The following is a 13,839-nucleotide window of genomic DNA, read 5'->3' on the forward strand; positions in this document are numbered from 1 at the left end:
AGGAACCACAGCTGACTGCAACCCTGGTAACAGGCCTACCAACTGTGGACCCAGCTACAACCCCACTTGACTGTGATCCTGGAAGTAGACCCACCAGTCCAGGGATCCAGCAGAAGAAGGTCTTTACCTGCCAAAAACAGTCTGTAAAGACAGAAACAGGTGTTTGTTCTTTCAAATGCAAAGACATCAACACAAGTCCACATAGATCACCAAGAATCAGGCAAACGTGACACCACCAAAGGAAACTAATAAAGCTCCAGTAACCAATCCCAAAGAAACTGAGATCTACAAATGACCTGACACAGAGTACAAAATAATTGTTTTAAGGAAGCTCAGCAAGCTACAAGAAAACACAGATAAACAACTCAATTAAACCAGGGAAACAATACGTGAAACAAGAAGTTCAACAAAGAGCTAGAAATCATAAAAAAAGAACCAAAAAGAAATTCTAGAGCTGAAGAATACAAGGAATGAAGTGATAAATGCAACAGAAAACTTCAACAGCAGACTCAAGCAGAAGAGAGAATCTGTGACTGTGAAGACTGGTGATTCAAAGTTATTCAGTCAGAGGGGGAAAAAAGGGAAAAGAATGAAAAGGAGTGAAGAAAGCCTGCAGGATTTATGGGACACTACTGTATGAACGAACTATATACTCATTATGGGAGTCTCAGGAGGAAAAAAATCAACAAATCTTTAGCTAGACTAAGAAAAAAAGAGAGAAGACTCAAATAAATAAAGTCACAAATGAAAGGCAAGGCATTATAACAGATGCCTCAGAAATAAAAAGGACCATATATGAATAATTATATTCGAAACTACTGGATAACTTAGAATGGTTAAATTCCTAGAAACATACAACTTACCAAAATTGAATCCAGAAGAAACAGAAAGTCTGAACTGACCAATAACAAATAAGGAGACTGAATCAGTAATCAAAAACCTCCCAAAAAACACAAGTCCAGGACCAGATGGCTTCACAGGTAAATTCCACCAAACAGTCAAAGAAAAAATTAATACCATTCTTTTTTAAACTCTTCCAAGAAAAGAAGGAATACTTCCAAACTCATTCTGTGAGGTTAGTTATCACTCTGATACCAATGGCAGACAAAGATACAAGAAAGGAAAACTATAGGCTAATGTCCCTGATGAATAGTGTATAAATCCTCAAAAAAATACTAGCAAACCAAATTCAACAGCACAGTAAAAGCATTAAATACCATGACCAAGTGGGATTCATCCCCAGGATGCAAAGTTGGTTCAACACACACAAATCAACTAACATGATGTAAACTGGTGTAGCCACTGTGCAGAACAGTATGGTGGTTCCTCAGCATTATTCACAATAACCCAAACATAGAAACAACCCACATGTCCAGCTGTGAGCCAAGGAAGGCTAAGGATCACCAGAAACCGACAGAAGATACAAGAGAAAGCGTGGCTCTGCTGACACCTTGACTGCAGGCTTCTAGCCCCCAGAACCATGAGAAAATAAATTTCTGTTGTTTCAAGCCATCCAGTTTGTGTATATTTTGTTAGAGCAGCCCTAGGAAACTAATACACTGGCCAAGGTGGCCCTTGAATTCAGAGCTCCACACTGCTTTTCAAATTTCAATTTATGACTTCATCACGACGACAATTCTCCTTTAAGACATCTTTGACCACAGTGGGTCATTTTATTTAAAAATTCTTATGTGGTATTTATTTCACTTCCTTCTCTCACTTTTATTGTTGGATTAATAAGAATTGTTTCAAATAGTTCAGATATAATCTTAGAAATAAAGCTGAATCACTATACATTTTCCCCCACTTACAGATGCAAACTTACCTGAGTTTTTCCAAGGCACTTTCTCGTTCAATGCGAAGTTTAGCTAAAGATGTGTTCTCAGCTTTAAATTTTTCTATTTCTGTTTCCAATTCAATAACTTTCTCTCTCAAAACTTGAGATCGAGCATTGTCACCTATAAGATAAGCCACAAATACTGAACTTCACAAAAAGCTTTCAACAGCAAAACACTAGCTAGCTATTACACTAGGAGCCAAAAATACGGTAAACACCTGTACTATTAAAATGCATTAGAAACAATGCTTCTAAAAACAAAGAAAAAAATTATTATAGTCTAACTTTCCAGATGGAACAGCCTAAATTTAAGAATCAAATCATTCTACCTCAAGAGTATCAATCTGATGACAAATGAACGTTATGTATTAAAAAAATCAAATAAATTTTTAAACCAATATACATAAATAGCTTAAGAACATGAATAAGTATTTGCAAGAGACTTAGAGCTCTAATGAACACCAAAATCAAAGTTTACCCCCCACCGATCAAATACAAATTAAGATCTTTTTCAGTATCAAATTTGCTGCTTAAGAAAATAGCCAATGCTTTCGTCCTTCAACTACCCTTCTGGAAAATAACCCTGATTCGTAACACAAGGCTAAAATACACATTATCTACCCTTAGACCCACTTCTAAAAATCTAGTTAAAGAACGAACTTATAAAATCATACAAATCACTCTGCACAAAAATATGCATTGAAGTGTTATTTCTAATAGTGAAAAATAATTTGTATCCAACATTAAAGAAATTACTAAATAAAATTATGTTACATTCATATAATGCTCTGCAACCATTTTTAAAGTATACAAAGAGTTTTAATGATATGGCCAAAGCATATTATACACCTGGTCAAAAAGGATGAGATGAGTTATAATATATGTCTCTACCATACGAAAAATACACAGGAAAAATGAATGGAAGAAATATCCCAAAATGATATCACAATTACTTTAGGATAGGTTAGTTATAAACATTTTTGCTTCTACACTTTTTAACTTCCAAAACTCCTGCAAAAAATATTATTTTTAAAATCAGAGTATTTTTAAAAATTACCTTAAGTTATAATTTCTATTTTAAAGCACCTATGCTTTGCTAGACATTCAGAGTTTATAATATAACATGACATAATGGAAAACTGTTTTCAATGTAAGTTAATAAAATCCATCACATAAACTAAATACTACATAGCCACTAAATGGAATGAGACAGATGTGTGTATTAGAACAATCTTCAAAACTTATTATAAGCAGGTGCAGAACAGCATATAAGAAATACGCTGGGGCTTCCCTGGTGGCGCAGTGGTTGAGAGTCCGCCTGCCGATGCAGGGGACGTGGGTTCATGCCCCGGTCCGGGAAGATCCCACATGCCGCGGAGCGGCTGGGCCCATGAGCCATGGCCGCTGAGTCTGTGCGTCTGGAGCCTGTGCTCCACAGCGGGAGAGGCCACAACAGTGAGAAGCCCGCGTACCACAAAAAAAAAAAAAAAAAAAAAAAAAAAGAAATACGCTGTCATATGTGCAGAAAAGAGGACTATATACACGTTCACACGTATGCTTTCATATGCATGGAATCTTTGTAGAATACACAAATGAAATGGGAAAGTTGATGTCTCTAAGAGCCCAGGTCTGGGGAAGAAAAGAAACTTGAATTTTACTGTGTTTCTTCCTCATCATATTTGGCAAGTAAATGCATGAGGTAGTTAAAAAAAAAAAAAAAAAAAAAAACTAATTAAAAAAATACACACACACAGAGGTTAGCACAGTAGCACAAACCACAAATCGGGTATTCCCTGGTTATAAAAGAAACTTAAATGTTATCTCACTTTATAATAATTAATTTTAAAGCCTTAGCAATAAGATACAGGCTAAAATTTGAAAAATCTGAAATCACAATTCTTCCAAAACTCTTATACTAGTGACTATTACATTAGACTCACAAAACAAATCAAATTTTAACAAATTACCTACTAAACTTTAACAAATCACCTACTAGATTTCCACCGAGCATCTAGAAAGGTTGGGATTTTAATAAGCATTCTGACAACATACTGATAAAATAAATGTTAGACTTGTAACATTCCATTACATAGTTTACAATGCTCTGACTTACCAGGTGGCTGGTCTTGATTTATGTTTAACTTGGGTTCATTTCCCAAGCGTGAATCTGATTTTGATTTTGGTTTCAAAGAAGGGAAGAATTTCATCATCAGATCCGAGGTAGGAGGAGGACTTGTGCTCCTACTGGATTTATTCAAGTCTTCTCCCTTCTTAACTGCTGCAACCTTCCTTTTTATTGTTTTGTCCAGTACACATTTTTCACTCTTATTAGGGTAGGTTGTCTGGGGAGTCCCATAAACGGCTTCATTCCCAAGAATAACATCATGTTTAAATGAATCATCTTCAAGGTCAGTCCAAGTTCTTTCATCATCAAAGTCAATTTTACTCATAGATGGGTATCTTCTTGAGGAATCAGAAGCTTTATTTTTCAAGCCTGCTATTATGATAGACTCATCACTACTGTAATCTTTATCAGACAAATCTAAATCAACGTCTCTCCTCTTATGTTCTTCTTGAGTCCTGGTGTCCCTTAAAGGTCCCCTCCCATCACAGACTTGGGGACTATCTTCTCTGCTGCTGAAACCCCTTTCTTTATCCTCAGTTGATGGTTTTATGGTGACATCAAGGTGTTCCTCAGAATCCGTGCTATCATCACTGTCTGTACCACCTTCGTCATCGCTTGCATTCCACCTAGTTGGACTTTCACAAGTGCTCATCTGGAACACTTTCCTACTGACTTTACAGGACTGTTCCTGCGACCCATCAGGTGAGGATACTGAATCAGGTTGTTTGGGTGCAACCTCACACTCACCCTTACTTTCACACTTGGTACGGTCTGGATCCTCATTTTGGTTACGCTCACTGATGGGATCCGGTGTTGCTGTCTTCTCTTGCTGCACAGCTTTGACAGGAGTAGAAGACAGCCGGTGACCTCTGCAGATCTGTTGGTCCCTCTCTAAGATCTTCAGTACAAATGAGGAATTACTAGAAAATGATATTTCATCAGCAGCTTGTTCTAAAAACAAAAATTCATCTAATTCCAAATTTTCCTTTTCCTTTTCTCGTTCCCAATTCTCTAACTTTTTCTGAAGAGAAATGTCAAGAGAAGATTCTGACTCTTTCGAAGTCTCACTTATTGGGCTCTTAGAAGCCATGCAGCTGGCCAGCCCTGTCAAAAGGGAAAGTCTGTCTTTACCTTGTGTATTATTCCAGATTTTGCAACCAACGTCACAGGGTTTTGTACACTCGGGTACATTTTCTTTATCATTAGATTCTACCGTTTTTTCTAAATTGATCTGACCTCTAAATTGCCCGTCACATTTCTTCCCTGCCAGTATCTTCAATCCTGCTGGAGAGAGACTTTTCCTATTGTTACCCTTAAGCACTTTCGGCTTCTGACCGAGTGTGACACAACCACTCTTTGCTCTGGCTTTACTGTTCTTTTTGACAGGAAGGTTCTCTGTACACAGTTCTTTATTTATATGAGCAGTTTTCCGCTGGAATTGTTGTTTATCTAATTTAAGCACAGGTTTGTCCTCTGAAATGCTCTGAGTAGTGACTAGTTTATTTTCTCTCCCCTTCTGAAACTTAGACTTAGCATTAGTAAATCTAGCTAAACCTGCTCCTCGTCTTAAGAATGGTTGTTTTGGTTTTGCTTTGATTAGCAAGGATCCTTCTGCTTCCTAAAATAAAAGAATATTTGAATTAATTCTGGTATATCCAAGTAATCTCAAAGTTATTTTTAAAGCAAATTATAAACAAATCTCTAAAGCCTTAAGATAATTTAATCAAAATAGTGGAAATGCTAACCCTTAGCTGTTTTTGTTTCAGTTCTTGTTCTTCCAACCGAATTTGTTCTTCTAAGTAGTCTTCAAAGGTTTGTTTCCTTTCTCTAATAGCAGCTTTAATAGGCCTAATCGTAAGAGTAAAGTTATTTAACATTCAAATCATGCAGTGAATACTTTACACTTAGTGTGCCTGACTGAGAACTAACCTTTTTCAAAGTCACAGATCGCCTCTGAGAATCTATTAAAAGCTACAATCCCACTCCATCCTCCAAAATATAGAAATACACATCACTCTACACATGATTTGAAAAACCCCTCTGAAGTCCACCTACTGACCTTAGATTAACTTTTGAAGTAACATATTCATTACATAAATAAAATATATTTCAAAAATAGTTCATTAAATACATTCTTTAAGATCCTTAATAATATAAACAAATCAAAAGTCATTTGTCATTCCATAATGTATATTAAAATACTTAAGAAAATAGTAAACAACCTCACAGCTGATATTTTATCTCTGACATAAAATTTTTAAATTCTGTAACCACACTCACTCAATTATTATTTGTAAGTGATACCCTGTGTAAGACTCCAATATATGACTTTTTTCTCTTCTCCAAAACAGGATTTACTTATTTGAGAGAAGCTTTGTTTTATCCAGATATTTCCCTTAGGTGAAAAAACTTTGCTCCATTTTTCCAGTACATGTCAACCTGATGTATCTCCCCAACCTGCTTCTGTTGCTGACAACATGGAATAAGTTGGATCTTCAACCCTTTACTTAAAAGCACACCCAGGCAAAAACAAGAAAACTATGGATCTTTCAAAGAAAGTACCAACAATAATGACTTTATACTAAATTCCTTCCAACGTGGATGATACCTTTCTTCAATATTAACCACTTCTGAGGAATCACCAATTTTTTTTAAGTTCGTATTGTTCCCTTCCTGAATCTGTTCCGTCATTTTCTCCGAACATGGTAAAATACCTTCTCCTAGGATAAAAATGAGCAACAATTTAGTTCAAAAAAAGCAGATTAAAGTCTTAAAACTTGAGAATTTTACAAGTTACTGCACTAAAAAAATATTTAGTTAAACTTAATGTATACCAAAGATTTTAGAGCTCTCAAGGAATTCTTTAATATGATAAAGGAAAACAACAAAATGCTAATGAGAACACAACATTCTGCTCTCCTTTCCAGCTGACCTCTCAAAAACCCGTGCCATAGTACTGGCTTCTGTGACCTGACAGTGAGCCCTCTGTTCAGTCACACTGTTACCTGACTGATTAAATTTTGAAGCAAGTCCTTTGCTAGGACTGGACTTTATTCAAAGTATCTGGTGTTGAGTTCTCAATTCAGATCAACTTCGCTGGCAAGCTACTGAGGACTGAGACCCCCAAAATAATCCAGAAGCCATTCTGTGAAGTTGACAAGTCAAAGTCTGCAGATAGGAAAACCTCTCCTTTTACACACTGAGAATTCCCACTGCAGTGAATGGAAGATCTGTGTGTGTAAAGAGCACGTGAGCAGCGGGGATTCAGCCCCAGAGAAAGAAGGTGTCGAGTTGCCTTGGTAAAGAATTTATACACCACGTGGTCACAGTTTCTTGACAGGGCAGCGACAGGAAACTAACAGAGCTGTAATGACGAAGTACTCTGAAGCACAGGGCACTGTTTTAGAGGTAATTCTACAAAATAAAACTTTACTTGGGGACCTTCAAGATGACGGAGAAGACGTGGAGATCACCTTCCTCCCCACAAATACATCAGAAATACATCTACATGTGGAACACCTCCTACAGAACACCTACTGAAATCTGGCAGAAGACCTCAGACTTCCCAAAAGGCAAGAAACTCCCCACATACCTGGGTAAGGCAAAAGAAAAAAGGAAAAACAGAGACAAAAGAATAGGGACGGGACCTGCACCTCTGGGAGGGAGCTGTGAAGGAGGAAAAGTTTCCACACACTAGGAAGCCCCTTCACTGGCGGAGACAGGGGGTGGCAGGGGGGATTGCTTCGGAGCCGCGGAGGACAGCGCAGCAACAGGGGTGCCGAGGGCAAAGCGGAGAGATTCCTGCACAGAGGATCGGTGCCGACCAGCACTCACCAGCCTGAGAGGTTTGTCTGCTCACCCGCCGGGGCAGGCGGGGACTGGGAGCTGAGGCTCGGGCTTCAGAGGACTGGGGTTGGCTGCGTGAACACAGCCTGAAGGGGCTAGTATGCCACAGCTAGCCGAGAGGGAGCCCGGGAAAGTCAGGACCTGCCAAAGATGCAAGAAACCAGTTTCGGGATGCGCGAGGAGGTGGGGTTCAGAGCACCACCTAAACGAGCTCCAGAGATGGGCGTGAGCCGCAGCTATCAGCACAGACCCCAGAGACGGGCATGAGACGCTAAGGCTGCTGCTGCAGCCACCAAGAGGCCTGTGTGCGAGCACAGGTCACTATCCACACACACACACACACATGCATGCACTCCAGGGACCTGTGCAGCCCGCCAAGCCAGGTCCTGTGATCCAGGGAAAAGTTCCCTGGGAAAACACACAGCACGCGTCAGGCGGTTGCAACATAACGCAAGCCTCTGCCTCCGCAGGCTCACCCTGCATTCCGTACCCCGCCCTCCCCCAGCCTGAGTGAGCCAGAGCCCCCGAATCAGCTCCTCATTTAACCCTATCTTGTCTGAGTGAAGAACAAAGAAGAGAAAGGGAAATCTCTCCCAGCAGCCTCAGGAGCAGCGGATTAAATCTCCACAATCAACTTGATGTACCTGCAACTCTGGAACACCTGAATAGACAACGAATCATCCCAAATTGAGGCAGTGGACTTTGGGAGCAACTTGGGATTTGCTTTCTGCATCCATTTGTTTCTAGTTTCAGGCTCATTTTAGGTTAGTATTTAGAGCTTATTATCATTGGTAGATTTGGTTGCTCTCTTCCATGTTTTTTTTCCTTTTCTCTTTTTGTGAGCGTGCATGTGTATGCTTCTTTGTGTGATTTTGTCTGTATAGCTTTGCTTTTACCATTTGTCCTACAGTTCTGTTTGTTGTTGTTTTTTTTACTATAGTTTTTAGCACTCGTTATCATTGCTGGATTTACTTTTTGGTTTGGTTGCTCTCGTCTTTCTTTCTCTATTACTTTTTTTAAAAAAATTTTTAATAATATTTTTTATTTTCATAACCTTATATTTTTTTCTTTTTTTTCCCCTCCCTTTTCTTCTCAGCCAAGTGGCTGACAGGGTCTTGGTGCTCTGGCCGGGTGTCAGGCCTGAGCCTCTGAGGTGGGAGACACAAGTTCAGGACATTGATCCACCAGAGACCTCCTGGCCCCACATAATATCAAACAGCGAAAGCTCTCCCAGAGATCTCCATCTCAATGCTAAGATCCAGCTCCACTCAACAACCAGCAATCTACAGTGCTGGACACCCTATGCCAAACAACTAGCAAGACAGGAACACAACCCCAACCGTTAACAGAGAGGCTGCCTAAAATTATAAAAAGTTCACAGACACCCCAAAACACACCACCAGACGCGGTCCTGCCCACCAGAAGGACAAGATCCAGCCTCATCCACCAGAACACAGGCACCAGTCCCCTCCACCAGGAAGCCTACACAACCCACTGAACCAACCTTACCCACTGGGGGGAGACACCAAAAGTAACAGGAACTACGAACCTGCAGCCTGCAAAAAGGAGACGGCAAACACAGTAAGTTAAGCAAAATGAGAAGACAGAGACATACACAGCAGATAAAGGAACAAAGTAAAAACCCACCAGACCAAAAAAATGGAAGAGGAAATAGGCAGTCTACCTGAAAACGAATTCACAGTAATGATAGTAAAGATGGTCCAAAATCTTGGAAATAGAATGGAGACAATACAAGAAACATTTTAACAAGGACCTAGAAGAACTAAAGAGCAAACAAACAATGATGAACAACACAATAAATGAAATTATAAATTCTGTAGAAGGAATCAATAGCAGAATAACTGAGGCAGAAGAACGGATAAGTGACTGGGAAGATAAAATAATGGAAATAACTACCACAGAGCAGAACAAAGAAAAGAGTGAAAAGAATTGAGGACAGTCTCAGAGACCTCTGGGACAACACTAAGTGCATCAACATTCAAAAGAGAGGCCTCCCAGAAGAAGAAGAGAAAAAAAAAGGGACTGAGAAAATATCTGAAGAGATTATAGCTGAAAACTGCCCTAATATGGGAAGGAAATAGTCAATCAAGTCCAGGAAGCACAGAGACTCCCATACAGGAGAAACACACGAAGACACGTATTAATCAACCTATCAAAAATTAAATACAAAGAACAAATGTTAAAAGCAGCAAGGGAAAAGCAACAAATAACATACAAGGGAATCCCCATAAGGTTAACAGCTGATCTTTCAGGAGAAACTCTGCAAGCCAGAAGAGAGTGGCAGGACATATTTAAAGTGATGAAAGGGAAAAACCTACAACCAACATTACTCTACCCAGCAAGGATCTCATTCAGATTCAATGGAGAAATTAAAACCTTTACAGACAAAAGCTACGAGAACTCAGCACCACCAAACCAGCTTTACAACAAATGCTAAAGGAACTTCTCTAGGCAGGAAACACAAGAGAAGGAAAAGACCTACAATAACAAACCCAAAACAATTAAGAAAATGGTAATAGGAACATATATATCGATAAACACCTTAAATGTAAATGGTTTAATGCTCCAATCAAAAGACATAGACTGGCTGAATGGATACAAAAACAAGACCCATATATATGCTGTCTAAAAGAGACCCACTTCAGACCTAGGGACACATACAGACAGAAAGTGAGGGGATGGAAACAAATATTCCATGCAAATGGAAATCAAAAGAAAGCTGGAGTAGCAATTCTCATATCAGACAAAACAGACTTTAAAGACTATTAAAAGAAACAAAGAAGGACACTACATAATGATCAAGGGATCAATTCAAGAAGAAGATATAAAAATTGTAAATATTTATGCACCCAACATAGGAGCACCTCAATACATAAGGCAAATGCTAACAGTCATAAAAGGGGAAATCGACAGTAACACAACCATAGTAGGGGACTTTAACACCCCACTTTCACCAATGGACAGATCATCCAAAATGAAAATAAATAAACACAAGCTTTAAATGATACAGTAAACAAGATGGGCTTAATTGATACTTCTAGGACATTCCATCCAAAAACAACAGAATACACTTTCTTCTCAAGTGCTCATGGAACATTCTCCAGGATAGATCATATCTTGGGTCACAAATCAAGCCTTGGTAAATTTAAGAAAATTGAAATCGTGCCAAGTATCTTTTCTGACCACAACACTATGAGACTAGATATCAATTACAGAAAAAAATCTGCAAAAAACACAAACACATGGAGGCGAAGCAATACACTACTAAATAACCAAGAGATCACTGAGGAAATCAAAAAATACCTAAAAACAAATGACATGAAAACATAACGACCCAAAACCTATGGGATGCAGCAAAAGCAGTTCTAAGAGGGAAGTTTATAGCAATACAATCCTACCTCAAGAAACAAGGAACACCTCAAAAAAACAACCTAAACTTACACCTAAAGCAATTAGAGAAAGAAAAAAAAAACCCCAAAGTTAGCAGAAGAAAAGAAATAAAGATCAGATCAGAAATCAATGAAAAAGAAATGAAGGAAACAAGAGCAAAAATCAATAAAACTAAAAGCTGGTTCTTTGAGAAGATAAACAAAATTGATAAACCACTAGCCAGACTCATCAAGAAAAAAAAGGGAGAAGACTCAAATCAATAGAATTAGAAATGAAAAAGAAGAAGTTACAACTTACAGTGCAGAAATACAAAGGATCATGAGAGATTACTACAAGAACTCTATGCCAATAAAATGGACAACCTGGAAGAAATGGACAAATTCTTAGAAAAGCACATCCTTCCGAGACTGAACCAGGAAGAAATCGAAAATATAAACAGACAAATCACAAGCACTGAAATTGAAACTGTGATTAAAAATATTCCATCAAACACAAGTGCAGGACCACATGGCTTCACAGGTGAATTCTATCAAACATTTAGAGAAGAACTACCATCTATCCTTCTCAAACTCTTCCAAAATACAGCAGAGAGGAACACTCTCAAACTCATTCTACGAGGCCACCATAACCCTGATACCAAAACGAGACAAAGATGTCACAAAAAAACAAAACTACAGGCCCATATCATGGATGAACACAGATGCAAAACTCCTCAATAAAATACTAGCCAAGAGAATCCAACAGCACATTAAAGGGATCATACACCATGATCAAGTGGGGTTTATCCCAGAAATGCAAGGATTCGTCAATATACGCAAATCAATCAATGTGATACAACATATTAACAAACTGAAGGATAAAAACCATATGATATTCTCAATAGATGAAGAAAAAGCTTTCAACAAAATTCAACACCGATTTTTGATAAAAAACTCTCCAGAAAGGAGGCATAGAGGGAACTTTCCTCAACATAATAAAGGCCGTATATGACAAACCCACAGCCAGCATCATTCTCAACGGTGAAAAACTGAAATCATTTCCACTAAGATCAGGAACAAGACAGGGTTGCCCACACTCACCACTATTATTCAGCATAGTTTTGGAAGTTTTAGCCACAGCAATCAGAGAAGAAAAAGAAATAAAAGGAATCCAAATAGGAAAAAAAAGAAATAACACTGTCACTGTTTTATTTACTGTCACTGTTTGCAGATGACATGATACTATACATAGAGAATCCTAAAGATGCTACCAGAAAACGACTAGAGCTAATCAAAGAATTTGGTAAAGTGGAAGGATACAAAATTAAAGTACAGAAATCTCTTGCATTCCTATACACTAATGATGAAAAATCTGAAAGAGAAATTAAGGAAACACTCCCATTTACCACTGCAACAAAAAGAATAAAGTACCTAAGAATAAACCTACCTGAGGAGACAGAAGACCTGTACTCAAAAAACTATAAGACACTGATGAAAGAAAATAAAGATGATACCAACATATGGAGAGATATACCATGTTCTTGGGTTGGAAGAATCAACATTGTGAAAATGACTATACTACCCAAAGCAGTCTACAGATTCAAGGCAATCCCCATCAAACTACCAATGACATTTTTCACCGAACTAGAACAAAAACTTTCACAATTGGTATGGAAACACAGACGACCCCAAATAACCAAAGCAATCTTGAAAAAGAAAAATGGAGTTGGAGGAATCAGGCTCCCAGACTTCAGACTATACTACAAGGCTACAGTAATCAAGACAGTATGGTACTGGCACAAAAACAAAAATACAGATCAATGCAACAGGATAGAAAGCCCAGAGATAAACCCATGCACATATGGTCACCTTGTCTTTGATAAAGGAGGCAAAAACATACGATGGAGAAAAAACCACCTCTTCAATAAGTGGTGCTGAGAAAACTGGACAGCTACATGTAAAAGAATGAAATTAGAACACTCCCTAGCACCATACACAAAAATAAACTCAAAATGGATTAAAGACCTAGATGTAAGGCCAGACACTATAAAACTCTTAGAGGAAAACACAGGCAGAACACTCTATGACATAAATCACAGCAAGATCCTTTCTGACCCACCTCCTAGAGAAATGGAAATAAAAACAAAAATAAACAAATGGGACCTAGTGAAACTTAAAAGCTTTGCACAGCAGAGGAAACCATAAACAAGACGAAAAGACAACCCTCAGAATGGGAGAAAATATTTGCAAACGAAGCAACTGACAAAGAATTCAATGTACAAAATTTACAAGCAGCTCATGCAGCTCAATATCAAAAAAACAAACAACCCAATCCAAAAATGGGCAGAAGACCTAAATAGACATTTCTCCAAAGAAGATATAAAAATTGCCAACAACACATGAAAGGAAGCTTAACATCATTAATCATTAGAGAAATGCAAATCAAAACTACAATGAGGTATAGTACAATGACCTCACACCAGTCAGAATGGCCATCATCAAAAAATCTACAAACAATAAATGCTGGAGAGGGTGTGGAGAAAAGGGAACCCTCTTGCACTGTTGGTGGGAATGTAAATTGATACAGCCACTATGGAGAACAGTATGGAGGCTCCTTAAAAAACTAAAAATAGAATTGGCAT

The 13,839-nt window shown here is 38.3% G+C and overlaps 1 protein-coding gene across 3 annotated transcripts in view; it reads right to left on the reverse strand.

The window, feature by feature from the left end:
• CENPJ (centromere protein J) overlaps nt 1-13,839 on the reverse strand; it is a 57,617-nt gene that overhangs the window by 24,559 nt on the left and 19,219 nt on the right. For all 3 annotated transcript variants that reach the window (XM_032611514.1, XM_032611515.1, XM_032611516.1), the window contains 4 exons: nt 6,571-6,682; nt 5,708-5,810; nt 3,951-5,580; nt 1,826-1,958 (listed from right to left, as the gene is read on the reverse strand). In XM_032611514.1, coding sequence (XP_032467405.1) covers nt 1,826-1,958; nt 3,951-5,580; nt 5,708-5,810; nt 6,571-6,682 — 1,978 coding nt within the window. The remainder of the gene's footprint in view (nt 1-1,825; nt 1,959-3,950; nt 5,581-5,707; nt 5,811-6,570; nt 6,683-13,839) is intronic.

The sequence above is a fragment of the Phocoena sinus genome, chromosome 18 (genome assembly GCF_008692025.1).
Source record: "Phocoena sinus isolate mPhoSin1 chromosome 18, mPhoSin1.pri, whole genome shotgun sequence".
Classification (NCBI taxonomy): domain Eukaryota; kingdom Metazoa; phylum Chordata; class Mammalia; order Artiodactyla; family Phocoenidae; genus Phocoena; species Phocoena sinus.